Source organism: Desmodus rotundus, chromosome 5 (assembly GCF_022682495.2).
Source record: "Desmodus rotundus isolate HL8 chromosome 5, HLdesRot8A.1, whole genome shotgun sequence".
Classification (NCBI taxonomy): domain Eukaryota; kingdom Metazoa; phylum Chordata; class Mammalia; order Chiroptera; family Phyllostomidae; genus Desmodus; species Desmodus rotundus.
In genome coordinates this window covers 1,190,123-1,214,373 of record NC_071391.1, presented here as the reverse complement: position 1 = coordinate 1,214,373, position 24,251 = coordinate 1,190,123, and the positions used below count along the sequence as shown (strand labels likewise).

Below are 24,251 nucleotides of genomic sequence, written 5' to 3'. Positions count from 1 at the left end.
CCCTGGACGCAGCGCAAGGCCTGCTCTGGCTGGCTCCCATCTGCTCTTGGTGGTCTCCGCCCTGGGGCCGAGGTGGGGGCTCCCTGGCCTCCCCACCCCACCGTCCCCACGAGAGCCCACGTTCCTGTTGTGAGCTCCAAGCTGCCTCCTCTGACCCACGCATTCCTGCGAAGACCCATGTTCTCTTTCAAGAGCCCTGGGGTCCCCTGCGTGTCCCCACAGCCCTCTGCAGACCCCTCTGCCCAAACCACAGGAGCGCACCAGCTGTGCCCCTTGTCTGCCCCTCATCCCACCAGGCAGCAGCATGAGCCCGGAGCTCACAGGGACAGATGGGGGTTATTTCCCTATGTGTCCCCCACACATGTGCTCTGCAGAACTGAGCGGGATGTCCCCATCCCACCAGCCCCTCTCCGCCCCCGCCCGCTTTCCCAGGCTCTTGAACTTGTCAACGTCTGCGGGAAGCTCTGTGCCCCGGCTGCACGTGTCCAGGTGCGGCCGGCACTGGGCCAGCGTGCTCGAGGACTGTTTTCCGGTGAGCTGGCCACCGCACACAGCCGAGGCGGCCGGGGCCTGGGAACGCCCGGAGCGGCTGCATGATCGCCGTCTGGGGGCTCCGAACGACCGGGTTCAGGGCAACACGTTGTAGCTCACAAGCAGACAATAGTTACAGCCCCCCGCCCCCGCCCCCAGAGAGCGCCGTGTAAGAAAAACAGGCGTTCATCACTGAAAAATGCACCCGCGTTGCACCGCTAAGGTGGGAGCGGCCTCGAAAAGCCTCGGTCAGGAATGTGGATTTTCCCAGAGCAGCTCAGGCTCCACGCACCATTAACCGGGGCGGCTCCGAGGGCCCCTCCAGGCGCCAAGCCCTTCCCGCCCCCGAGTCTCTTCCTGGACTCTGCCGCCCCCCAAGTTACAGCCTCCGGCCTTGTCTACAGTGGGGGTCTCACGGCTCCCCTGGCCTCCCACCCCACCCTTGGGGCCCTTCTCTGGAGGGCCGATGAGTGCCTGGGCCTCCCCTTGCTGTGCCCACCTCTCCCCCTGGCAGTGCCCAACACCTGTTGGCCTCCTTGAGAGGGGGCGGTCATGGCCTGAGCCCAGGGCGGGTTATTTTTAAGGAGCCAGAGGCAGCTGAGGTGTCCAGAAATAGGCACCCAAATAGGCCAAGACTCCTCTGCCCAGAAACCCAAGACGGTGGGAGGGGGGCTGCCAGGCAGCTGCCGGCTCAGGTCTCGGCCAGGACAGCCCCCCCATCCGCCTCCAGGTCTCCCAGGCCAGCCCGAGCTCCTTGGTCCTTTTGGGCAGGCATAGGAGGGGCACCCAGGAAGGCTCCCAAAGCCCCAGGCAGGGCGCCCCTAGGGGTCCCTTGCAAAGTGATGTAGCAAGGACTCACTCTCCAAGGGGGGAAACTGAGGCCCCTCCAGGCCCCTGCTCCTCCACCCAGTGAAGTGCTGACAGTCACCCCCCCTTCCAGGGCTGCTCTGTGCCCCCCACCTCCTGTCCATCAGGAAGGGGCCACGGGTGGGGAGTACTCGGGGGCGGGGCTGGCATTTTGACAGCTGGGAGGGAAACCAGCTATCCCTGCAGTGTCCTGCCCTCAGGGGGGCCAGAGGGAGCACAGCCTGGGAGCTCAGCCTCCCTTGGGACTCACATCCTCCTTCCCAGGTGACTAGCAGCAGGGTGGGGGTGGGGAGGCAGGAGGCCCTGCCAGTCCCTGGCTGTGGGCCCCCGACCCCGTGCCCCTCCTCAGGCCCATCCCATCTGGCAGAGGCTCCTTGCCCATGTCCTCCCAGGATGGCTGAGGGCACCCGAGAGGGAGCGGGCCATGAGGGTGTCTGGTCTGGGCAACGTCAGGAGGGACAGCCGGGCCCCAACCCTATGGGGTGCTAGGAAGGGCAGGTGGGTGAGCAGGCCCCGCAGGGTGGTGCTGCTCCGGGCTCCACAGGGGTGGGACTCCTCATCCTGGGCAGCGGGACAGAGCTCTGGCACCCTTTTTCCTCTGCCCTGTCCCCTCCGCCCCCAGCCACCCAAGCCCTGTTCACCCCTGTCCTCGACGCTGGGGCCTACCCACCCTGCCCAGGCACCGTCCTGGGGTGAATAGGACAAGCCCCCGCCTTGGTCGTCGTCTGTTCAAACGGCGGCGTGGGAGGCCGTGGCCACGGGCTGCCCCGGGGAGCGGCCCAGGGCTGAGTGCGCTGCAGCAGGTACAGGCAGCAGGCCCCGGCTCTCCCCGCTCCAGCCTCGGGGCAGCCCTTGCACCCCTGGACCTTCCCGAAGGCCCCACCTTCCTCCTTGGGCCTCCGCTGCCCCTGTACTCTGGTTTGGGACGGCCTCTATCCCTGTCATTCGGATGTCCAGAGAACATCGGCCCGCAGTGCCAGCCCCCAGCCCCCGGGAAAGCTCCCTGGGTTCTCCCAGCCACCATGCTTAGAACTGAGATGCTTGGGGCACAGCATCCAGGACCCACAGCACCCAGGGCCCGGCCCGAAGGGGCCTTCGATGCCGACGCCTGACTGGCCCCGCCCAGCCCCAGGCCGGTTGCTGGCGGCCATACCCACCTGCGGCCGAGTCCGGAGAAAGGGCTGGAGCTCCCTGTGGACAGGACCGGCTCAGGCACTGCCCCCCCACCGGGCACACACCCTCATGTTATAGTGACATCCGATCTTTCCCAGCAGCCCCCTGGCCAGGGCGGGCTGGCCGGGCTGTGCCCTTGCGGGCCCCTTACCAAGTATAGGAATAGCTGAGGAGGAGGCCCAAGGAGCTGAGACTGGGGGACGGGTCTGCCCTCCTCCCCCCGGGCAGTGTCAGCTTCTATTTTTACCCCCCCGCAACAGCGGGCACATTCTTGGTGGTTGAGGAAGATGAAGGAAGGTATTGGGTGGCCCAGAGACACAGTACATGATTCCCTCGGGCCAGCCTGCTGTGGGGGTCTCCAGGGCAGGTGTCCCAGGTCCCCTGCCCAGATGCCCCTCCGTCTGAGGGGCCGTGGGGGTGCTTTGCCCAGGAAAGGGGGCTGCACGGCCAGGTTGAGTCACGCTTTATCCCCGGCCCACCTGCCTGCCCTATCAGAGCAAGAGCCAGGGCATGGGGTGCCCTGTGGAATGGGGCACACCGAGGCCAGCCTGGGTCCTCCAGCCAGACACGTTGGGGCAGGCAGGCTACTCGGGCAAGAGCAAGAAGTCCAACTCCTGGGGTCTGGCATCTGCCCCCAGGGCTGGTGCCTCGCACGGCCAGGGGCACCCCTCTGCTGGCCACCCAGGGCTCCCAGTTTGGGGGCCCCAACCCTGCAGGCCTCTCTCCCCACTCAGTGGGCTTGGCCACACACCTGTGGTTCCCACCCTGCCTTTCTTTTCAGATGTCTTGCTTGGACCTCCAGTGGTCTGCATTCTGTCCAGTGAGGCCACAAGCTCCATGGCTCTTCCCCTCAAATTAGGGAAACCGAGGCATGGAGTGGGGTGAGAACAGCCTGGCCACACCTTCCAGACTCCCTGATCCCAGAGGGGCTGGCCCAGCGCAGAGGGTGGGCTTTGTGGAGTGACCTCGTCCAGGATGGCAGCCGGTGGGCTGGCACCCGGAACAGGGCTGGGCCTGAGAGACTCAGAGGAGGCCCCTGCCCTCTGGGCCTCAGTCAGGGACGTCAGGGTGACCAGCTGCAGGCTCACACGCCCCAGCTCCTCCTTGCTCTGTGCCCACTCTGGGTCCTCAGAGCTTTCTGGAAGGTTTTCGTTGTGCCTCACCCAATCCCTACAAGCGGAGATAAGGCCACAAGGACGCTAGACAAGCAGGGACGGGCCCATGGTCACAGAGCAGGGGAGGCAGACGCAACCCCTCCCCTGCCTACCTCCTCTGCGTGCCCCCAAGGCCAGAGCTGACTGGGACGTCCCCACACTCCTGGTCAGAACCTGGAGTTCCTCGGCCTGCCACTGTCCCCACCACCTCGGATGGGCAGGGGTTTGACGGGCCACACACAGCCCTGACCCTTGGCCACGTTCAACCCACTCTCTGCCAACAGGCTCCTTGCAGGGCTGCTGAGTGGCTCGTGGGGCTGCCCTGCTTGTCACCCCCATGGTGCCTTCTTGGGCTGGTCCCCCTTGCTCTGCTGACAGAGGCCCGAGGACTCCCAGACACTCAGGTGCAGTGGCACCTAGGGGGACAGCGCCGGGAGGCAGCCGGCCACTTCTGCAGGCTGAGCTGGTGCAGGGCCTGGGAAGCCCCCTGGACCCAGTCCAACTCAGACTGTGTGGCCCCAGGAGCCGCCACCGCACCCCCAGCCCCTGCTGGGCCCAGGGTGCTCTGGGGGCTGCCCTGCAGTGGCCCGTCTCCGCCAGCAGAGGAGGGTGGCTGCCCGCTCAGCGCCATGGCCTCTGGCAGGTGCTTCCCTGTGAGTGGCAGAGGCAGAGCACCAGCGCTGAGGTCAGAGGGTCGGGCAGGTTTTATTTTGGGCATCAGCGGCCTCCCCTCAGGCACCAGGCCTGCGGCACGGCAGGGCAGCACCGGCGGGCATTGCCGGACGGGCGGCTGGGCAGCCTCTGAGGGCCTACGGTAGGTAATCTGCACCGTCCCCCACCTCGCCAGGTTGGGGTGGACCGAGAGGGGCACAGCAGGGCCCTTGGCCGGGCCCTGGAGGGGCACTGGAGGAAGACATGGGACAGCCCAGCAGGGCTGGGGCAGGGGCCTGGCCTTCACCTCAGGAAGAGTTTGAGGACGGCCGGCAGGCAGGGCCCCATCCTGGGGACAGTGTAGAAAGGGCTACCAACGTTGGCAGGGCTCGGTGGAGCCAGGGAGGGGCACCACTCCCCCTCCTTGAACACCTTGGTTCCAGCTGTCCTTGGTGGTGACCCCCAGGATAACGGGGAGGGCAGGGGTCCCTTGATCATGGCCTGGCCCTCAGTGTGCTTCGCTGGGGGTGGCAGGGCCCTGTGCGGCTTGACCATCTGCTGAGAGTGCTGGGTTGGCCTGGGCATCCGCCGGTGCCAGCCTGCCCAGGCCCAGGGGCTCCGGCTCTGCCAGGTCCCGGGAGAAGCTGCAATGAGGCTCATTCTCGGCCCTGTGCGCGTCCCACACACCCTGGGTGGTCTGTAGGTCAGGCTTCCTCCGCCTCCCATGGGGGCCGCTCTGGGGCCCGGAGCAGGGCAGCAGGGGTCCTGGGGAAGGCCTCTTTGGCAGGAGGGCAGATGGCAGGGGGCAGTGCCTGCCTGCCCTTGGGCAGCGGGCCCTCTGAGCCTCTTGGCCTCCATGGGAGCAAGCGCTGACCCCAGGGCCTGCATCACTGCAGCAGTAGGGGATTCAGGGCCGTGTGGCTGTTGCCCCTGCCTCTCACCGCCCCCTCCCCCGCAGCCCCTTGGCTTTCCCCTCTGGTCCCGGCTCACTGCCTCTGCCTGCTGTCCTGCTGTCCGCAGCGGTGTTCCATCCTGCTCTGGGAAGGGAGGAAGCACCATGTCCCCAGACACTGCTGCAGAGGCAGGCCAGAGTGAGAAAGGTGGCCATGACCTTTTAAGTTCCAACCCTTCTGGGCTGTCAAGTCACTCTGTGTTTTGGGAGGTCGGCGCATCCGACCTCAGGGACCTCAGAGAATGGAGGCTCTGAGTGGGCTGGGCCCTAGAGGCCAGAGGCCCAGAGCCAGTCTGTGGGGGGTTCCTCAGGTGCTAGGGGGCGGGGCGGGGTCCAAAGTCAGACCTGTGTGCAGGCCTGGCGAGAGGGGGCTGAGCTGGGGGAGGGGGTCTCACCTGTCTTCCACTTCACACCTGTGTCCACTTGTCCACCCACCCATTCGCTTTTGTATGCCCATCCTCCTGTTCCTTATTTCCCTCCCTCCCTCCCTCCCTCTCTTCATCATCCACCCGCCCTCCATCCATCCACCCGCCCTCCATCCATCCACCCACCCTCCATCTTTTCCCCGCCCACTGCCCGCCCCCACCGCCCACCCATGTCCTGTGCAACAGGCATTAATCTGCCTGCCTCTCCACTGACTCCATTTCCTCTTCACAAACTATTTCCTGCCCACCTGCCTCTCATTCCTCTATAGATCCTTCCATCCGTCTGTCTGTCCATCTGTCCATCCATCTGTCCATCTACCCACCCATCCATCTGTCCGTCCGTCCACCCACCCACCTAACTGTTCCTTTTTGTACGTCCGTTCTCACATTCACTGTTTCCCTCCCTCTCTTCCTCCCTCTTTTTCTCCATCCATCCGTCATTCACCCATCTGTCCATCCACCGAACCTTCCCTGAGTGAGGCAGAGCTTGTCCTCAGGGGTGCGCAGGCCAGAAGCGCACCCTGTTTCGGGCGCCCTGAAGTTCCCATCGGGCCGGGCAGGGAAGAGGCCTCGCAGACATTCTGCAAGAGCAGGGCGGAACCCTGCCCACCATGTGCACCCTGACCCAGGTCACCACACGCCTCAGAGCCCAGAGTTGAACCCCAGAAGCTGTGGATGGGACGGTGTCTAAGGCCAGGGCCTGGGGCCCACTCCATGCCAGGGAGTGGCCTTTGCTGCGCTGCCGGGCGCTCCCTTGCCATCCCCCATCGAGTGAGCACTGAAGGGCCAGCGCGTGGGGGCGGAGAGAGCTTTATTGTGCGCAAAGAGGGGCTGCAAGCAGGGGCGGGGCGGGCACCGGCCTGAGCGTCCCGCACAGGCCTCAGTGGCTCCCGACGGGGGTGAGGCCTGGCAGGCGCCCTGTCTCTGCCCAGTCTGCACCCATCAGCAGTGCTCGGCCTCTGTAGGGACAGTTCCCTTAGCCAAGCATCAGGGAGAGCCCCTTCCCTCCCCGGCTGTGACAGAGCCGGCAGGTGAGGGAGCGTGGGGACACAGGTGGCAGCAGTGGCAGCTGGTGGAGGGGCGTGGGCAGCCAGGTGAGCCACGGGCAGCAGTGTCTTCGGCGGGGTGGGGGTGAGCATCGGGTGGACGCCCCCCCTGGGAGCATGGAGGGGGCGTGTGGCAGGAGATGGCAGCCTGTGCCTGGCCTCAGGACGCTGAAACACAGGGTGGGGGCAGCGTGAGGCCGCAGTCCCAAGCAGGCGCCCTGGCCCTCCCAGCCCCCAGCCTCTCTCCGGTGGCTGGTGGTGGCCGAGGGTTCCTGCCTGCATACCCCTCACACCACCCGGAGCAGCCTCCAGGCCTCAGCGGCCGAGGCTCTGCCTCTGTCCTCACCTGGGGAGCCTGCTACCTGTGGCTGGGCCCTGGCACCCCGGGTTGTGCTTGGGGGCCAGTCAAGCCAGTGGAATGAGTGCCGCCCCTCACCTCTCTACCTGCGGGCCTATCAGCCCCCCAGAGACAGACCTGGGGTTCCTGCGGTGGCTGGGGTCCTGCCCCACCCCACCCCCCGAGGCAGACAGCAGCCCATAGGGAGCCCCAGTGCAGCCCCTCGGGCCCCTCGCCAGGCCCATCCACTCCTGCCCACCCAGCCAGCGGCTGGGCCTCCCTCCTCCCCCACCCCTGCAGCCACAGGCCGAGCCAGACACCGTTTGTCAATGTCCCTGCAGGCACGTGGTGCCCAGAAACCGGGGCGGGCAGCTTGGCCGGGACCACCCCAGCCAGGAGGTCTGCGGGAAGATCCTTTTAGTGGAGCTCAGCGAAAATTGCTCCCACCTCCAGGCCAGTCGACCTCTGATGATGCAGCCCCGGCCCCCGAGCCCCTGGCTGCCGCCCTCGCTGCCGCCTCGCAGCCGCCGCGCCTGTGGTCGGCCGGCGACGGCCCGGCGCCCCTCATACGTTTGCGGGCGGGAGTGCTTCCTGCCCTGGCGGGCGCCCGGCCCAGCACGTGCCCCCCACTTGGAGCCAGCCCGTGGGTCTCCTGGCCCCGGCTGTGTTCCAGCCCTCGTCCATCACCCACCAGCGACTCGGGCTTCTGCGGGCTCACGTCTCACCCGGGGATGGTGGGGCCGCCCACACAGGGTTGCTGACGCGGACAGACGCGCCTGGAACGCGCCTGGCAGGTGCCCAGCGCTCCAGGGAGTGGGAAGCAGCGCCTCCCAGGGCCTGGGGTCCTCATGGACACCGGGGATCCATGTGCCCCTCTCCCGGGACGGGACGGTGTGGGGGGCTGGCTGACGGCTGTCCCTCCCCACCGCAGCAATGCTCATCGCAGTGGCTTCCGTGCCCCCCAACGCGGATGGCCTGTGCCCCCCGGGGTCCCCAGGACCCCCGCCACCCCTGCTCCCAAAGCCTGGGAAGGACAACCTGCGTCTGCAGAGACTGCTGAGGAAGGCAGCCCGGAAGAAGACCCCAGGGGCCGGGCCCTCTGCCCCGCCGGGGACATTCCGCACCTCCCTGTCCCCGGTGAGCGAGGCCAGCCACGACCAAGAGCCCACAGCCCCGCGCCCAGCTGAGGCCCCTCTCGTGGTGGCTGCCATCTCCCACACCCCGGTCATCCACCATGTGATGTCACCGCTGCAGAAGTCCACGCTCTCCTTCAGCTTCACCCAGCACAGGAGCCTGGCCACGCATTCCAGGGCCCTGGGGTCCCAGGTCTCAACTCCGGCCCCAGAGCCCGCCTGGGCCCACAGTGGCTTTGCCCGTGTCTCAGCCCCCACAGCTGGGGCTGCTCACTCCAGCCAGGCACAGCTCCCACTGGGGCCATCCCCACAGGCTGGGACCCCTGAACTCCCTCAGAGGGGCCCAGATGGGGCGCCTGGCGGCCAGGACGGAGACATAGCCCCTCGCCCCCCTGGAGCCCAGCCCTCCATCCCGGTGGCCCACATCCGCCCCCTTCCTACTGGGGCCCAGGATGGCAGGCCCTGGCCTGAGGCTCCCCCTGTGCCCAGGCCACCCCCTGGCTCCCAGGCATTGGGGCCCAGAGAGGTTAGGCCCCAGGTCGTGGTGCCCATTGCCCCCACCTGTTGCTCGCCGGGACCCTCGCCTCACAGGCCGGCCCCTGTGGCCCTTGAAGCTGAACGTCTGGAGGAGCCCCCCATGGCTGACCCTGCTGCGGAGGCAGAGTGGGTCTCTAGCCTTCAAGGGGCCTTGTCCCCCCAAGGGGCCTTGCTGTCAGAACCCGACGCCTGCCCTGGCCCCAAAGCTGCACCCAAGCCCCGGCTCAGTGGCTGGATGCGCCTGAAGAAGCAGCTGATGGACGAGGTGAATGAGCTGCCGCTTCCGGGGCCGGAGCAGGGGGTAACGGCCCCCACCACCCCAGTGCCCCAGCCTTCTCCCCGACCGGTCCCCCGGCCCCCCGCCTCCAGGGCCTCTGGGCTGTGGGACGCAGTGCTGCACCGCATGGCGGTGGCCGAGTCTCGCAGGAGCCCGGTGGGGCCCAGGGATGGGGTGTGCGCCCGGCCTGGCCTCGGCCGCCTGCCCTACCTGTGCCGGCCTCGCTTTAATGCCCGGAAGCTGCAGGAGGCGGCCACCCGGCCCCCTCCCACGACCCCCTCCGTGGTCCTGGAGAGGAGCCCCCAGCCCAGGAACTTCAACCGCACAGCAGCCGGCTGGAGGCTCCACTGAACGGCAGTTGGGGCAGCCCCGGGCTTGGGACTGGGGGGTGGGCAGGAGCCACAGCCACGGAAGAGGGTAGTGGGGCCCGATGGACCTGGGAGGGGCAGTGGAGGCCAAGGGAGCCTGGTGGTGGCTGGGCTGTCAGGAGGGACAGGTCGGCGCCCAGGAGCGTGAGGACCAGGGGAGGCGGGAGCAGGTGGGTCAGGGAAGTGGCTGTTTCTGTGTTTGGGGGGTCAGGGTGTAGGGGCCACCATGAGGCAGGGCACTGGCAGGGCTGACCTCACACTGGTGTCTGCTGGCTCTCCAGAGAGGCCTGGGGGCTGGGGGGAGGGAGGGCCGGGCTCACCCCCGGACGCCGTGGGCATGGATGCTGAGGCGGTGGGGGAGGGACACAGAGGTCCTCAGGGAGACCGCAGGCCACAGCCCTGGACAGGACTCGGGAGGGGAAGCAGAGTCAGAGGGGGCCGGCTGCCTCACCCACCCCAGCACACAACGGGCGCTGTGCATGGATCCTGGGACACAGGCCACAAATAAAAGTGTCACCACAGCAGGGGGTCGATTTGTGATTCTGCACCAGCTGATGGGGAGGCGGCCACAGAGGCCCCCAGCGGAACAGGAGGGCTGGACCCTCAGCCCGCCACGGGTGGGGCCTGAGCCCCCAGGGTTCCGTGGCATGGACCTGTCGACATCCCCCAGTGCCAGCCCTGCGGTGGCCGGAGAGGCCCAGCTGGGATGCCGTGGCTTCTTCCCAGGAGGGAGGTTTGAACTGCCTCCTCAGAGAAGGGTCAAGCAGGGCGGAGGCCCCAGGAGGAAGGGGTCCCGATGGAAGTTGGAGCGGGGGCAGACCTACAGGGGTGGAACACCCAGCGGGGTCTGGGTTCTGGCAGGCTCTGAGGCAGGCCCTCGGGCCCTCACAGGCTCCTTTGCTAACACAGGTGAGCAGGCCCAATCTACGCCACCATGCCACCCATGCTGGCGGCTGTCCTGGACTCACCGAGAGGGGAGGCCTAGGGCTCCGAGCCCTCATCCATCAGCACCTTCTCATACTTCCCATGTCCAGTGGCCACGAATTTGTACCTCTTCCCAGATGGGGTGCTCTGCTAGGGAAGGAGGCCGAGAACAAAGATGAGCACTGCAGAAGGGAACCGGTGCTGCCTCCAGGAAGCCCTCCTTAGATGCACTGAGAACGGTCCCTCTGGGCTTTGCCTACTGGGCCTGAGCTCCCTGCATGGACCCCATTTAGACTCTACCTTAGCTGTTGTCGGTGCCTTGGAGTCTCCTTTCTGTTCCCAGAGCTTCTTCTTGGTCATGTCCCCAGCTACGATGTCCTGGGGGCAGAAGGAGGGACAGCTACAGACCGCAGCCTGGGGGTTCCAAGCCTCGGGCCCTTCTGTCCTGCCTCACCTGGCGGGGGGTCTGGACCTGCCTGCCTGCCTCCGAGTATGAGGGCAGGGGAGAGGCAGGGATGGGCAGGGAGCAACAGAGACCTTCCCTCGGCCCGGCAGCCTTCTCCACATGGCCGTCCATACTCAGGGCCAGCCTGGTGAACCCCGGCTCCCGCAGACACCCTGGGGCTCTGTCCGCCCACACTTATGGCTGCAGGGCCTCACACGTACCTCCCCTAGGAGCCCCGCCTGGCCCAGGAGGGTCCTACCTTGCAGGAGGGGCCCTTGACTGCAGACTGAGCCTGCACCTCTCCCGTCTCCCACCGGCTCTTGGTGCTCGCCACAGTCATGCTGGGCAACTCGATGGAGGGCTGACGAGTTAACTTGGGGGCCCGGCCAGCAGTCTGCAGAGGAGACAGAGCCCACGGCCACTTGGATGGACCCATCAGAGGCCCACGGGAGAGCCCCCAGCACGCAACGACAGCCGTGGTGCCCCTGCCTCCTCGGCACTGCATTCCCCACATGGGGCAGCACAGGGCGTTCCGGGTGGGGGCGCTCCTCCATCCACTGCACTTGCGAAGCACCCGGTTCTGTGGAGCCCAGCGATGTGGGAGCATGAGACGGGCGCGGCCACCCCGCTGTTGTTCCCAGCACAGAGCTGGAGGGGTGTGGGTGAACGGAGGATGCCGGGTTTGGGGGTGTGGGGTGCGTGGGGAACAGCTGCTGCACAGAGGAGAGAGCCGCGGAAGCGGGGAGGCTGTGTGTACCTCGACGGCCTGGGTGTAATGCTCCAGCCTCTCGTCGATCTTGGAGATGGGCAGGACTGGCTGGGACCTCTGCACACTGTTACTGGGGGCGGGGGGTAGGAGAAGGGTCACACCCGTGCCCCTCACTAGGCTTCTGCACCCACCATGAGGCCTCGGAGAGCCCTCTCAGGCCCCCAGGTGTCCACCCCCTCCCTGCTCTTGGACAGCCCTGGGTCCTAGCCCGGAAGGCCATCGGACATACCTCTTCTTGATGGAGCGGCTCAGGGACTCGGTTCTGTCGATGAGCTGGGCAGGGTGGGCAGAGACATGAGCCTTCAGAGCGGAGCAAGGCCTAGGCCCAGTCCCTGCCCTGGTGCTGCTCCCCTCTGGTGCTGGATGTGGGGAGGGGTGGGGAAGGGCGGGGGCCCGGGTGCGGGGCAGAGAAAGAGCAGGAGCGCTCCCTAATCCAGGGCTGGCTCGAGCTGCTTCCAGGGCTGGGAGAGAGGAAAAGGCAGCAGGCTTGGAGTTTTGACCTACTTTGGTTCTGGGGCTCAGGGGAGGCGAGCCGGGCTCTGTGGTCCCCTCCAGGACCAAGGGACTCGGTGTCCTGGGCTGCTGACATTCCTGGGGCTAAGAACAAAAAAATCTGAGCTTTTGGGACCTAGATGACTGCCCCCTTTGCTTCCCGCCTGCCCCACCTGGGACCTGTTGGAGCAACTCTGTCACCTCCCTAGGCCTCAGGTCCTTCCCAGCCCTGAAGTGCTTTGGTTCTGGAATCCTCTGCAGCAGGGCCTGAGCATGCGGGGTCCCCGAACCCCACCAGACTATGAGTGAGGGTCCCATGAGGCACACAGGGCGTGCAGGGAGCAGGAAGAGACGCAGCCCAGACCCCGGGGGACACTGCCTTCACCTGCTCCTCCGTCTCCCCTGCCTCTGCAGGGCCCAGGCTGCTCTGGCTGGTCTCCTCGGGGCCCACAGGCTCCGTGCCCTCCGGCCCTGGCCTGTCCAGGGGCTCTGAGCTAGGGTGCAGATGCAGCCCCTCCAGGAGGGTTCGGGTAGGGCTCAGCTTGTCACCGTCACCGCCCTGGTCCCCACAAGGCCTGTGGGAGGAAGAGGGACACAGCCTGACCAAGGGTCTTTCGGTTGACCTGTCCAAGTCCCTCCCCATTTCCTAGGCTCAGTTCTCCCTCTGCAAGATGAGCTTAGTCAGACCCCTTGAGTGCTGAGGAACCCTGAGACCTAGCGCCTTTGGGGAAGTAGATGCCAGGACCTGGCAGCTGGCCCCTGTCCCTGGGACTCATGCGCCCCGCACCCCCTACCCCCCCGCGCCCCTCATGGAGGGCCACCCACAGGCTGGGGCAGGACCTGGTCTCCAGGCCCTGTGGACCGGCCCCGCCTCACGTCCTGCCCGTCCCTGTGGCTGAGGCTGCCCTGCTCTGTGGGTGGTGAGTGGGCCTCAGGGACGAGGCTGTTGCGTGGGAATGAGGTGGGGTCTGTGGGTGGTCTGGGGCTTGGTCAGCTGGCGTACAGGCCAGGGCCGGTCCCAGCTAAGACACATCCCCAAGGAGAGGGGCCGACTGAGCTAGCCACGCGAGAGGGTGGGGGCCAGCCTGCTGGCAGCCAGCTGCTCTGCGTTTGAGTGGGACTGAACCTGGAGAAGAAGGTGGGAAATTCTCGAATTTTCCATGATTTCAGGCCCCTTGGTGTCCGTGCCAACCAGGACCCAGACCCACCGCCCAGGGTGGGCTGGGGTCCAGCCAGCAGCAGGCACACAGAGGGCCCATTCAGCCGTGGCGGGTCTGCGGGGACGCAGGGCCAGGCAGGTGTGGGGGTGCAGGGAGGAGAGCCCAGGGTTCCACAGAAGTGCCAAAGTGCCCCCTGCTGGTGGGATGGTGCCGGCTGCAGGCTGGGAGGAAGGAGCGGGGTGGTGGGCCACCCAGCGGGTCCTAACCCCACTTAGGAAACACGGAGTGTGCACCAACTTACAAAGGCAAATGAGGGAAACTGAGGCCTGGAGGGGTTGGTGGGAAGAAGGCCAAGCCAGGCCCAGGATCCTCGCTAGGCAAGGGCTGGGGAGGTGTGGGCGTCTGCTTGTGTGGGAAGGAAAGGGGAGAGCTGTGGAGAAAGGGCCCAGAGCTACAGGTCAGGGGTGCTCACAGGGGCTGGGAAGTGGCCAGGATTTGGGGAGCGGTGGAGATGGGGGTTGGGTGACACTCAGGGCAAGGGGAGGCCCTGTCCCCCAGCTGGAGCCCCGCAAGCAGAACTGGGACCCTGAGCAAACAGCCTGTAGTGGTGGAACAGCAGCTTAGCTGCTCAGGCCCCTGAGCTTGGGGGTGGCGGGCAAGGCCCCAGAAGCAGCCCCCAGCCCGGGGTCTAGGGGTACTCGGGTCCCCATCCCCCGCCCGCCCCGGTTCGGCCCGGCAAACACGTCTGCACATCTGGAAAGCCCGTCCCCCCCCCCACCCCCCCGGCCGAGGCACATCTGGAAGTACCTGCTCCCCTCCGTGGGAATGGCGGCCAGCCAGCCCCGAGGGAGGAAGGGGCGGGCGCGGGGGCCAGAGCCTCCGTTACGTAAGTGGGCTGCAGATGTGGCGACACCCGCCGGCCGCAGCCGGTCTGGACGGGGCCCAGGGCCCCGGGGAGCCCTGGGATGAGATTTCCTCACCGCCGCTCCACAGCCCCTCGCGCCGCCTCGCTGTCTCGCTCTCTTCCTCCCTTCCCCCTCAGTCATGGGGCCATTTTGAGGGGCTGGCTGGGAAGGGGAGCTGAGGCCTACTGCTCAGGCACATATTGGGGGGCTTGCAGAGCCCCTGCTGGAGGCCCATCTCCCGCCTTTAACCCCCACTTGCCTGTCCCCGTCCGGCTCCTCCTCCACACCCTCTCCCCGAAGGGGGGGCTGCAGCTCTGGCTTCTGGGCCCAGTCGCTGAACCCCTCATCCTCGTCCAGGCCAGGGCACTCCGAGGACTTCAGGCTGTGGGCAGAGAGCAGCTCGGGCTCGGGCTGGGCTGGGGTGCAGGGCCGGGGACCCCCGCCCCTGCTCCCTCCCCTCCCCGGGGTGCCAGGGAGGTGCTTTGCATGGCTGCACCCCGTCTCCCATTGTCAGAGAGTCCCCAAGGGCAGGACCGTGTCCCCCATAGTCAGGAGGTGCCTCAGGCCAAGGCTGCATCTCACCGCACTAAGGCAGGGCTCCCCAGGAGTACGGCTGTGTCACCCCCCATCAGCCCAGGGCACCCCCAGAGCCAGGCTGTGCCTCCCCCGTCAGCCCAGGGCACCCCCAGAGCCAGGCTGTGCCTCCCCCGTCAGCCCAGGGCACCCTCAGAGCCAGGCTGTGCCTCCCCCGTCAGCCCAGGGCACCCCCAGAGCCAGGCTGTGCCTCCCCCGTCAGCCCAGGGCACCCCCAGAGCCAGGCTGTGCCTCCCCCGTCAGCCCAGGGCACCCCCAGAGCCAGGCTGTGCCTCCCCCGTCAGCCCAGGGCACCCCCAGAGCCAGGCTGTGTCTCCCCCGTCAGCCCAGGGCACCCCCAGAGCCAGGCTGTGTCTCCCCCGTCAGCCCAGGGCACCCCCAGAGCCAGGCTGTGTCTCCCCCGTCAGCCCAGGGCACCCCCAGAGCCAGGCTGTGCCTCCCCCGTCAGCCTGTGTCCTGCATGTACGTGACTAGTGCCCTCCTGCCCTCCTAGCTGAGCCCCAGGCTCCTGCCCTGGGCAGCAGTGTGAGCCCCTGTACCCCGTCCCCCACAACAGGCTTGTACCCTGGTGCTCAGGGGCCCCCGCCTGCCCCCCAGCCTCTGCTGGCTCTGCACAGGATCGGGCCAGGGGGCTATGACCGCTGCAGGACCCCACCCCGCCCAGATTGCTGACTCGGAGAAAATGGAATGAAACAGGGCGGAGGGGAGCGATGTTGGAAACGCAGCCCAGCCCTGCTGTGGGGGCCTCCTGGGCCTGGGAGGGAGCGAGCAGGCTGAGGGCCCGCCAAGTTGGACTTGGTCTCCATGAGTCACCGGCAGCAGGGAGCCTGGGCGGGGGGCTTGGGGCCCAGGGCCATGCAGCTGGGGTCAGAGTCCGTCCAAGTGAGGGCCGGACCGCTCAGCACAGCCAGGGCCTGCGCCCCAGAGGCTGGCCGGGTGTGGGGCCCCATGTGGGGCTGGCCAGGCAAGCAGAAGGCTCCACGGGCCCCTGGGGCTGGGATGCCCTTCACCCACAAATAGACATTAGTCCTGTGTCCAGCACGGGCTAGGCCCCGGCCATCTCATCTGCTGTGGGACCCCCAGGGTACGGCCTGGCCCCCAGCATGCCCTTCTTCCCAGGCCAGCTTACAGCTTCTCCTGCTCCGGGGACTCCGGGGACTGGCCGCCACCGTCCTGGTCCTGGGTCCACAGGCTGTCCCTCTCCTGCCGGTGTTGCTCCCGGGCAACCTCCTCCTCCTCCTCCAGGCTCCACTGTGTGGCGAGTCTGGGGGCCACAGAGAGACGGTCACACCTCGGTCCCCACCCTCTGCTGCTAGCCAAGCAGGCCTTGCTGGGGCTGCCTGGTGAGGGGGCCGCGCTGCCCCGGCACTCTCTGGGCCTCAGTTTCCCCACCTTGAGGCAGAGTCATGTGCGATGGCCATGAAGCTGCCCTGGGCCGGGCGGGACGGGGGCGTCCTGGGCTCTGGAGGTGTCTGGTGTCTGGTTGCCCCAGGCATGGTGTCCAGGCCTGGAGGAACCCAAGGGTCCCCCTTCCACCAGCCTGGGGCCCTGGACCCTTGGGCCCGAGCAGAGCCAGGCTACAGGCCAGAGTGGCTCAGGCCCCAGGCAGGACCCCAGAGGACACGGCAGGCGTCGCCGGCGGACTGAAGTGCCAGTGGCGTGGGTCCCACCCGAGTCCGGTGGCCACTGCCCAGTCGGACACTGCTGGCCCAGGCCTGGGTCGGGCAGGGGCAGGCCCAGCCAGACAGCTGCCTGGCTGCCTTGGACACCCTGGCTGCAGTGCCCCTCACTGCTCCCCAAGAGCGCGGTGGCCAGGGAGAAGGTAGCCCCGCAGGAGGCCCAAGGCCCAGAGAAGGGGAGCCTCAGCCTGAGCCCAACCCCAGAGCTGGGGGCTCCGCAGGGTCGGCTCATCCAATGCCACCGGCCCCTCTCAGAGCCCCTCGTGGGGTCACCCTGGGTTGTTTCACAGACGGGGAAACTGAGGCCCACAGCAGAGCCAGGGCCAGGAGCACTCCCCCAACCTCAGGGCTACACAAGGTTGGCGTGGGGCTGGGGGTCCTCAGCCCAGCCGCTCCTTCCCTGGCCCAGCCGTTCCCAGACCCTCAGTGTCTAGCCAGCATGGTCTTGCTGCTTACTCTGCTCCCCTACAGCCAGTGGGGAGCCCTGGATCCCCACTTCTGCAGGGCGCACTGCCCCCCAGCCCCAGCCCCTCCTGCTGGTGTCCGCTGCCTGACCCCGCAGCGCAGCTCCTATCTTGTGGGCCTCCTGCGGGCCTCCGCCCCTCGGCCTCCGCCAGCGCGATCTAATCTCTCCTAAGTCTCCTTGGAGCCTCTCAGACAAAAGCCAGGCCCCTCCACAGCCGCAGGCCCGGGCTCGCTCCCCCCACTGCGGCCGTGGGACTCTGGCCTCCGCACCCCCATCCACCCCCCCCCCCCCCCCCCCCCGCTCCCGCCCCCATGGACCCCAGGGAGCCCTGATCCCCCACACCTGGTCCCATCACATGGGCCTGAAGCCCCGCCCCCACAAGCCCGGGCTGGGGGCTGCAGGCCCCTTCTGTGTGGAATGTGGAGGCTGGAGTGCTCTCGGGACTGTGGGAGGCCTGCAGCCCAGGGTCCCTTCCCGCGGTGCGCCCCAGCAGCCCCTCCAAATGGTGGGTGGGAGGGGGGCTGGGTCCCAGGCTGTGGCGTGGAGGGAAGGTGCCCCCCAGCCCTGTCCTGAGGCAGCCAGGGGACGCCCCGGCACTCCTTGGAGGAGCGAGACGGCCATTTTGTCCCCTTGCTCCGTGTCCAAGCTGCAAGGACATGTCTGTGCTGGGTTTTGGACAAAGTGCGGTGCCCGGCGTGCGCGTGGGGCCCGGCAGGGGTGCCTGGGCCCCTCTCTCCCACACAGGGCTGTTCTCCTGCTCCCAGGCCCCTGCACCGAGCCCTGGGGACACGGCCCAGCAGGGTGCAGAGGCCACACTGTGTCTTGGGTTTGGAGGCGCGTGGGTCCCCGTGCAGCAGCGTGGCCTGGCCACAAGAGCCTCGTGCAGGCCTGCGCTCGGCTCCCAGCACACGTGGCCAGGCCTCCTGCGCCCGCACACGCTTTCCCCGTGAGCCCCACACTCAGGCCCACACGGCCCACACCGTGCCCACGCGTGCCACAGGGACATGTACTGCACAGCGAACATGGGAACAAGGTGAGCGCCAAGTGGCAGGTCTGGCCCCCTGAATCCTGTTTACTGTTTGCCTGGCCATCGCCCTGGCAACGCGCTGGCAGAGGCCAGGGCGTGCTTGCTGACAGCACCCTCCCTGAGGCCCCTCCGAGGGTCGGCCCCTGCTGCTGCCACCGCAGGGGACTCCCTGAGCCATCCTGGGCAGGGAGCTTGGGGGGTAGAGTGAGGGTGCCGAGTAAGGGTCCCTGGCGTCCCCCCAAAGCCCCACACTGAGAGAAGCCACTCCAGCCAGCAGCCCCTGACCCAGAGGCCCAAGGACAAGCAGCCTGCTAGGCCCCTTCCCTCCCACCACCTCCCTCCCCTCCCCGAGGCCCCAGGATGTGAGTAATGCGGCCCCTCCTGGCCCCCTCCCATGACCTCAGCCCCTCACTGATCCACAGCTGGGCCCTGTTCTGGGAACTGAGATGGGGGTGGCTCTCTTGGGGTGGGGTGGGGGCCTCTGGCCTGGGAAAGGCGCCCCCGGCCAGAGGCCCAGGCCCCTTGGCACGCTCAGCGGAGCTGTCAGGATGCTGGCGACAGCCGGCCGCCTGCGGCCCCAGCTCAGCCGCTGCAGCTGCAAGGGATTTGCTGTCCTAAGCAGACGCGATTAGGCGACTTCCTGTGTCTGTTCTGGCTCCGTGCTGGAGGCCCAGGGTTCAGCCCGGGGGGTGCGGGAGTGGAGCTCGTCCCCCCTCCCAGTGTGGGGCTCCACCGAGGGGGCTCTGCCTCACCGGCATGCGCAGACTGACAGCCTCTGGCTCCCTGCTCCCCGTTCACATGCAGAGTGGGGGGTCTCTGAACTCGGGGGTTGCCCGCCCTGGCCAGGTCCTTCATCTGTGGGCCCCCGACTCAAAACCCTGGCCCCCTCCTCTCCCTCCTCCTCAGCCCCAGTCCCCACCGAGGGCCTACACGCTGTCCTGGGCCAGGCCTGGCCCTCTGGTGTGGTCCCACCCACTTCCTCCCCTGCCTGCGTGGCAGGCTCCTGAAGGGGCTTCAGGCCCGGGCCCTGTCTCAGCTCTGCCCCCTGCAGGTGGCTAGTGAGCTGCCCCACCAGCTCTCAGGGGCTCCCCCAGGGCCCCTCAGAAGGGAGGATGGCTAGCCGAGGTTGTCATGAGGGACTTCTGTCAGCCCGTGGGGGCCCTCCTGGCCACAAGTCCCTGGACACCATGGTGGGAGTTGGCTGGGAGGTCTGGGGAGCTGGGCCGGTCCCCCAACCTCATGCCCAGCCTCCCTGGGGTCTCCTATGCCACAGACCAGAGCAGACACATGCAGAGGGACAGGCCGTGCGTGAAGGGACAGAGAGTGGAGGGAAATGACCCACTGAGATCCCAGGGCTGGCGAGCACCCCTGCCGCCTCAGTCATACAGCAGGACTCCCGGGCAGCACACCCCTGCCCTCTGGGGCGCCCCCCACTGATGGCGCAATGCAGGGTCCTGTCCCAGGCAGCCTGGGGAGGTTCTGCAGCAGGGCGCTGCCAGGGGGCTGGCTGGCACTCCTCTTGGCAGAGGCAGCTGGGGATGCAGCTGTGGAGGGGGGAGCAGCTGGGGGCACAAAGAGCCCTGAGCCAGCTTGAGAGCAGGTGGGTGGCGGGTGGGGCGCAGGAGAGCGAGGAGGCGCCCTGGGCGGGGGAGTGGGTGCGACGCAGCTGCTGGGACCCTCCCTACTGCCCTGGCCCTGGTCCAGGCCGCCCCCTCCAGCAGCACCTTTCTGACTGTGCCTGGCTGGGCCTGGGAGGGGAGGCCAGTGGGGGCAGCCTCATGGGCCAGACCCCCTGCCGGGCACCCCACTGCCCAGGGAAGCTCAGGAGTCGACCTTCAACTTGGGTCTGAAAGCTGAGCAGGGGCCTGTGGGCCCAGGAGATGGGGAGGACAAGAACCCCAGGGTGGCTGAGGCTGGGCGGGGCAGCTGCGGGGAGATGGGTGGAGGTCTCCGCGTCCCCCCTGAGGGCAACTCCGGCAGGGCCTCTGCCAGCACAGGCCCAGTCAGGTTAGCATTCTGGAAGGAGGCCCAGCCGGCACGTGGAGGAGGGAGAAGGGACAGGCAGGGACGGTCTGCCTGCATTTCGGGGACCCAAGGGGGTGGGTTTGGGGGAGGCCCAGAGTTGGCCTTGGGCATGAGGAGTGGGCTGTGTGGGGACCCCCTGGGAGACGGTCCCTGGGGTGCAACTGCAGGTGGGGGGAGGGGCCTGGGGGCAAGTCCACAGGAGCCGGGACCGCCAGGGACTTCAGGTGAGAGCTGGGAGCACTGGCCAAAGCCCCCTCGGCCTCCCTCGCCTGCTCCCTCTTCTGTCCAGGGTGCCGTCTGCCAGTTAGAGCTGAGACATCCCTGGCTGGCTGTGGTCACACCACCACTGGGGGCCCACCTCAGTGCCCCCACGTGTGAGACCCAGGGAGCTGACAGGCGCCTCCTGACTCCCCCAACTGCAGGAGGGGCCGCAGGGCGAGGCGGGACCCAGGGGCCATGGCAGCTCCGGGTGCTGGGAAGATCTTGGGCTAAGCTGAGCACTGCCGGGGTCACAGAGGCTCCAAGCAGGGACCGATGTAGGGTGGGTAGTGGCGGAGGGGGTATGAGGAGGGGAGCCAGCTGCAATTTGTGGTGGCCGGATGAGGTCTGCAGGGGCGGGGGTGGGGGGGTGGGAGGAGAGCTGAGTGCAGGGAATGGGGAGCCAAGGCCAGGCTGGCCAGCACTCAGTCGCCTAGGGAGGGTGGGTCAGGGAGGCCAGAGAGCAGCCGGGCCCCTCCAGGGAGGCGGAGGCTGGGCCCACAGTAGCGCCACGTGGTCTCAGACCCCAGGCCCGGCCTCCCACAACCCACAGTGAGGGGGCCCTGATCCCTTCAGCAGAATGACAGCTGGGACCCTACCCGGCAGGCCGAGTCCCAGCCACCCCGAAGCTGACGCAGCTGGCAGACTTATGCCCCCAAGAAAGGAGGCTGGTGTCCCAGGAGGTCCAGGCCGGGCCCACACCCCACACCCTGTCCCTTTTGGCTCTGAGCAACCTCCAGGGGGCGGGACACAGGCCTGTGGAGCTGGCTTCCCCATAACCAGAGGTGGTGGCAGCCCAAAGGGCTCCCGCGGGGGGCGGGCTGGACCCGGGGGGCCAGGCCCTGGGCGGGTGGGTCCCCCCGGGCACCCAGCCCCATGCTGGGGGGGGGGGGCACAGCCAAGGCCTCCGGGGGCCTGAAGCCAGTGGGTGGGAGGCTGGCTGCCCTGAGGCCACGTGTCCAGAGGCAGGGCATCCCAGGGACAGCCTCCCATGGGGGGGGGTGTGACTGGGCAGTCAGCTTCCCCCCGCTGGGCCGCACCTCAGGGTCAGGGCCAGGGCAGCTGGTCTATGGGCATCTTTACACTACCCGTGAGTGCCTTCAGCCCAGGCTGACGACGCCCCTCACAGTGCGGTCCCTGCGGGGCTCATTGGGCTTCCCCATCCGACACCCCCTTGCCCTCCCAGCAGGGCAGTACTTGGGGGCCTCTGGCTTGGGGGGCACATAGCTGCCCCACCCAGAGGTACCAAAGCCAAGGCACCTCCTTCTTCAAGTCCCTCCTGGTTGGCCCCGAGGACAAACCAAGGAGGGTGGCCCCCGCCCTTGCCTCTGGTCCTCAGCCCCGCCCGGCCTGCAGTGGCCCAGTCCCTACTCCTGACCCCACACAGCCCACGACGACCCCACCCCCTCTCAAGGTGCCACTCGCTTCTCACCCAGCTCCGTGGGGGCCACCTCTCCACCCCCACCCCTCCCCGAGCTCCCTGCTCCCCCCGACGACACCCGATATCTGCCACCTGCTCCGTAATCCCCTCACCAGCCCAGCTCCGAGGCCCTCAGAATCCCCCCCCCCCCCCCCCCGCCTTCTCCAAGCCTCCGTCTGGGCAGCCCCCTCCCTCTGCCAGGTGCCGGGAGCCCAAAGGTGGGCGAGATTTCCTCCCTGCCCTTGCAGGTCCCAGCGTCTGCCGAGGACGCCGGTGTGGCGCCGACCCCAACACCTGACACCCGACCCACGGTGTGGCTCATGGGCCACACAGGAGGGACCCTACCCCAAGCTTCTGTTTGGAGAGGGGAGTAGTTGGCAGGAAGTCCTCTCAGGAGGGGCCCCTGTACCTGCACCCACCCAGAGGAACAAGGGGACAAGGTGCAGAGAGGAAGGGGCAGCGAGTCAGTGTTCAGGCATCCGGGGTCCATCGTGAGGGGCAGCGGCCCAGGGGCGACAGGGACCCTATGCCCGCCACAGCCCCTTTCTTTCCCCCTGCTCCCCAGAGCCCGGACTTGAAGCCCATGACCCGCAGTCCCAGCACCTCCCACGCAGCCACCCAGGGGGACGCAGTGGTGCAGACGGAGCACCTGCCTCCACAGGTCCCCGTCTCCCACATCCTGTCCGCCCTCAGTCCTCACGGCTGAGCACGACCCCAGCCGGGACTCTGGGGCATGGTGGTCCCTGCTTTGACAGCAGCTGTCCACTGAGCCCCCATGATGTACCTGGCCCTGGGGTTGTGTCAAAGCCTTCCCCCAACACCTGCAACGTGCTGGCCACCTCGGGACCCACGCAGCTCTGAGGTTCTGAGTGCTGGTCGGGGTGATGGAAGCACAAGCCTGCCCATCACACTGCCCAGCCCAAAGGCACCCAGGCACCCAGGTGGCCCCCCATCCCCACCCGCCCAGACGGCCCGGAGGGAGGGGCTCCGTGATGGAGGTGCTGCCACCCAGGCGGCCATGCACCGGCGGGCAGGTCCAGCCCCAGGGTGCTTCACCCCCCGACAGGTCCTCCTTTACAAAGAAGTGGGGCCCTTGAAGATCCCGCCGAGACTGGACACTGGCCCCTCGGGCCTCCAGTCCCTGCACCCCAGGCGGAGTCAGGGACGGTCCACCTCTGCCTCAGAGCAGGACTCAGAGTCCGCTGGTTGTCCAGCCACCTCCCTCTGGCTGCTGGCCTACCTCTCGTGACGTGCTACGTGGTCAGCCTCTTCCACACCTCGGCCCCCCTGGGCTCTGACCCGCCGCCTGTCCGGGCTTGGGGTTGGAAGTCAGAGCCTCCCCGGCTTGGGGGTCACCTGCCCGTGGGATCCAGCGGGGCTGCGGCGGGGCTGCCCATGCTCGCCACCCTCCCTCCACCCGGCATGCTGCACAGCACACGGTCTTTCCATTTCCTCTGCGTCCCTGACCACAGCGCTGCAGGGGCAGGGCCAAGTGCCACGCAGCCCCGGAGACCTTCCTGGGCACCCCGGCCCTCGGCACTTAGCACCCTTCCCACCAGACAGTCACCCCACCCCCTCGTATGACTACACGCTGCATCACTCGGCCCCACGCCCAGGGACCGGACCAAGGGGCTGACCACACAGCACCCCAACTGACCCGCAGCCCCAGCCACGTCTCCAAGTCCAGCCCAGCCTCCAGGAGAGCCGGGCTCTGCCGAGAGGGCTGGGGCTGCCTGGCACGGCTCTCAAGCACTCACGAGGCCAGGCCTTGGCATGCTCCCTGACGCACGACTGGAGGCTGGCACCAGCTGGAGCCTCTCCATCCCGCTCCCCTTTCTTCCTGCCCGGGGCCCAGACCCACTGCTCACCCGAAGGCCCAGCACGGCTCTGCCCACCGTCACCGCTGAAGCGGCTCCCACGTCCGTCCCGCCCCAGGGGACCGAAACCAGGCTGCCCACCTGGGCGGGGGCCACCACCTGGCACCCAACCACTTGTCCGTCGGCTCCGGCTCCGCCCTCCCCAGGAGCCCTCGACTCCCAAGTGCATGGAGCAGCCAGATGCCCTCCCTGCCTGAGGCCCCCACACCACCTCTGACCGGGAGCTCTGGATACCTCGCCTGGCCCCCAGCCCCTTTTCTGAAGCCATTGCTGATCATTCCAGGGGTGGTGGCAGGTGCAGAGCAGAAAGATCCAGAGCTTCGCCACCAGCCTGGCCCTAGCCCAGTCTCTGTCCCACCACCTCCTGTCTGTGGGCTCTCTCACTCCACAGGTCCCACTGCCTGCCCCCCCCCCCGCCCCCTGCAATCAGTGGACAAGACCCCAGCCTTCCTGGGCCTCAGCTGCCTCCTGCGCGCAGACGGGGACGCAGCTCTCGAGCGGGGCCCGGAGCCTCTTGCAGGAGTGCTCTGGGTGTCCCGCCGGCTGAGGCCCGGTGAACCAACACGGCCTGGCCATCTGCCCCGAGGTCCTGGCCAGGGGCCAAAGGCTCTGCCAGAACAGACCCACTGAAAGGGGCCAAGTGACCCCTCCACAGCCAGCACGTGGCTCCTCGTGGCCACCCTCCCATCAGCCCGTCACAGATGAGGAAACTGAGGCTTAGGGTCCGGCATCTCCCCAGGGCTCCTGAAGCCGCGGAGG

The 24,251-nt window shown here is 67.8% G+C and overlaps 2 protein-coding genes across 21 annotated transcripts in view; one reads left to right on the top strand and one right to left on the bottom strand.

Annotated features, from left to right (window-relative positions):
• LOC112317085 (troponin T, fast skeletal muscle) overlaps positions 1 to 24,251 on the bottom strand; it is a 51,509-nt gene that overhangs the window by 13,092 nt on the left and 14,166 nt on the right. For 10 of the 20 annotated variants that reach the window (XM_045183178.2, XM_045183177.2, XM_053923991.1 and 7 more), the window contains exons 1-2: positions 10,676 to 10,753; positions 10,420 to 10,525 (exon numbers count right to left, since the gene is read on the bottom strand). In XM_045183178.2, coding sequence (XP_045039113.2) covers positions 10,420 to 10,452 — 33 coding nt within the window. In that variant the 5' untranslated portion in view covers positions 10,453 to 10,525; positions 10,676 to 10,753. Of the gene's footprint in view, positions 1 to 2,555; positions 2,699 to 6,530; positions 6,968 to 10,419; positions 10,526 to 10,675; positions 10,754 to 11,079; positions 11,215 to 11,577; positions 11,660 to 11,818; positions 11,863 to 12,093; positions 12,187 to 12,466; positions 12,657 to 14,405; positions 14,529 to 15,869; positions 16,005 to 16,132; positions 16,252 to 24,251 lie in introns of those variants that run through there. The other 10 variants (XM_045183175.2, XM_045183176.2, XM_045183173.2 and 7 more) reach the window with 7 other exon arrangements.
• PRR33 (proline rich 33) lies at positions 7,932 to 9,434 on the top strand. Its single transcript, XM_053925049.1, has one exon. The coding sequence runs from the start codon at positions 8,070 to 8,072 to the stop codon at positions 9,432 to 9,434; it is 1,365 nt and encodes a 454-aa protein (XP_053781024.1). The 5' UTR covers positions 7,932 to 8,069.

Excerpts from the sequence above, each read along its gene's own strand:
- PRR33 (XM_053925049.1), top strand. The coding sequence starts at position 8,070 with ATGCTCATCGCAGTGGCTTCCGTGCCCCCCAACGCGGATGGCCTGTGC.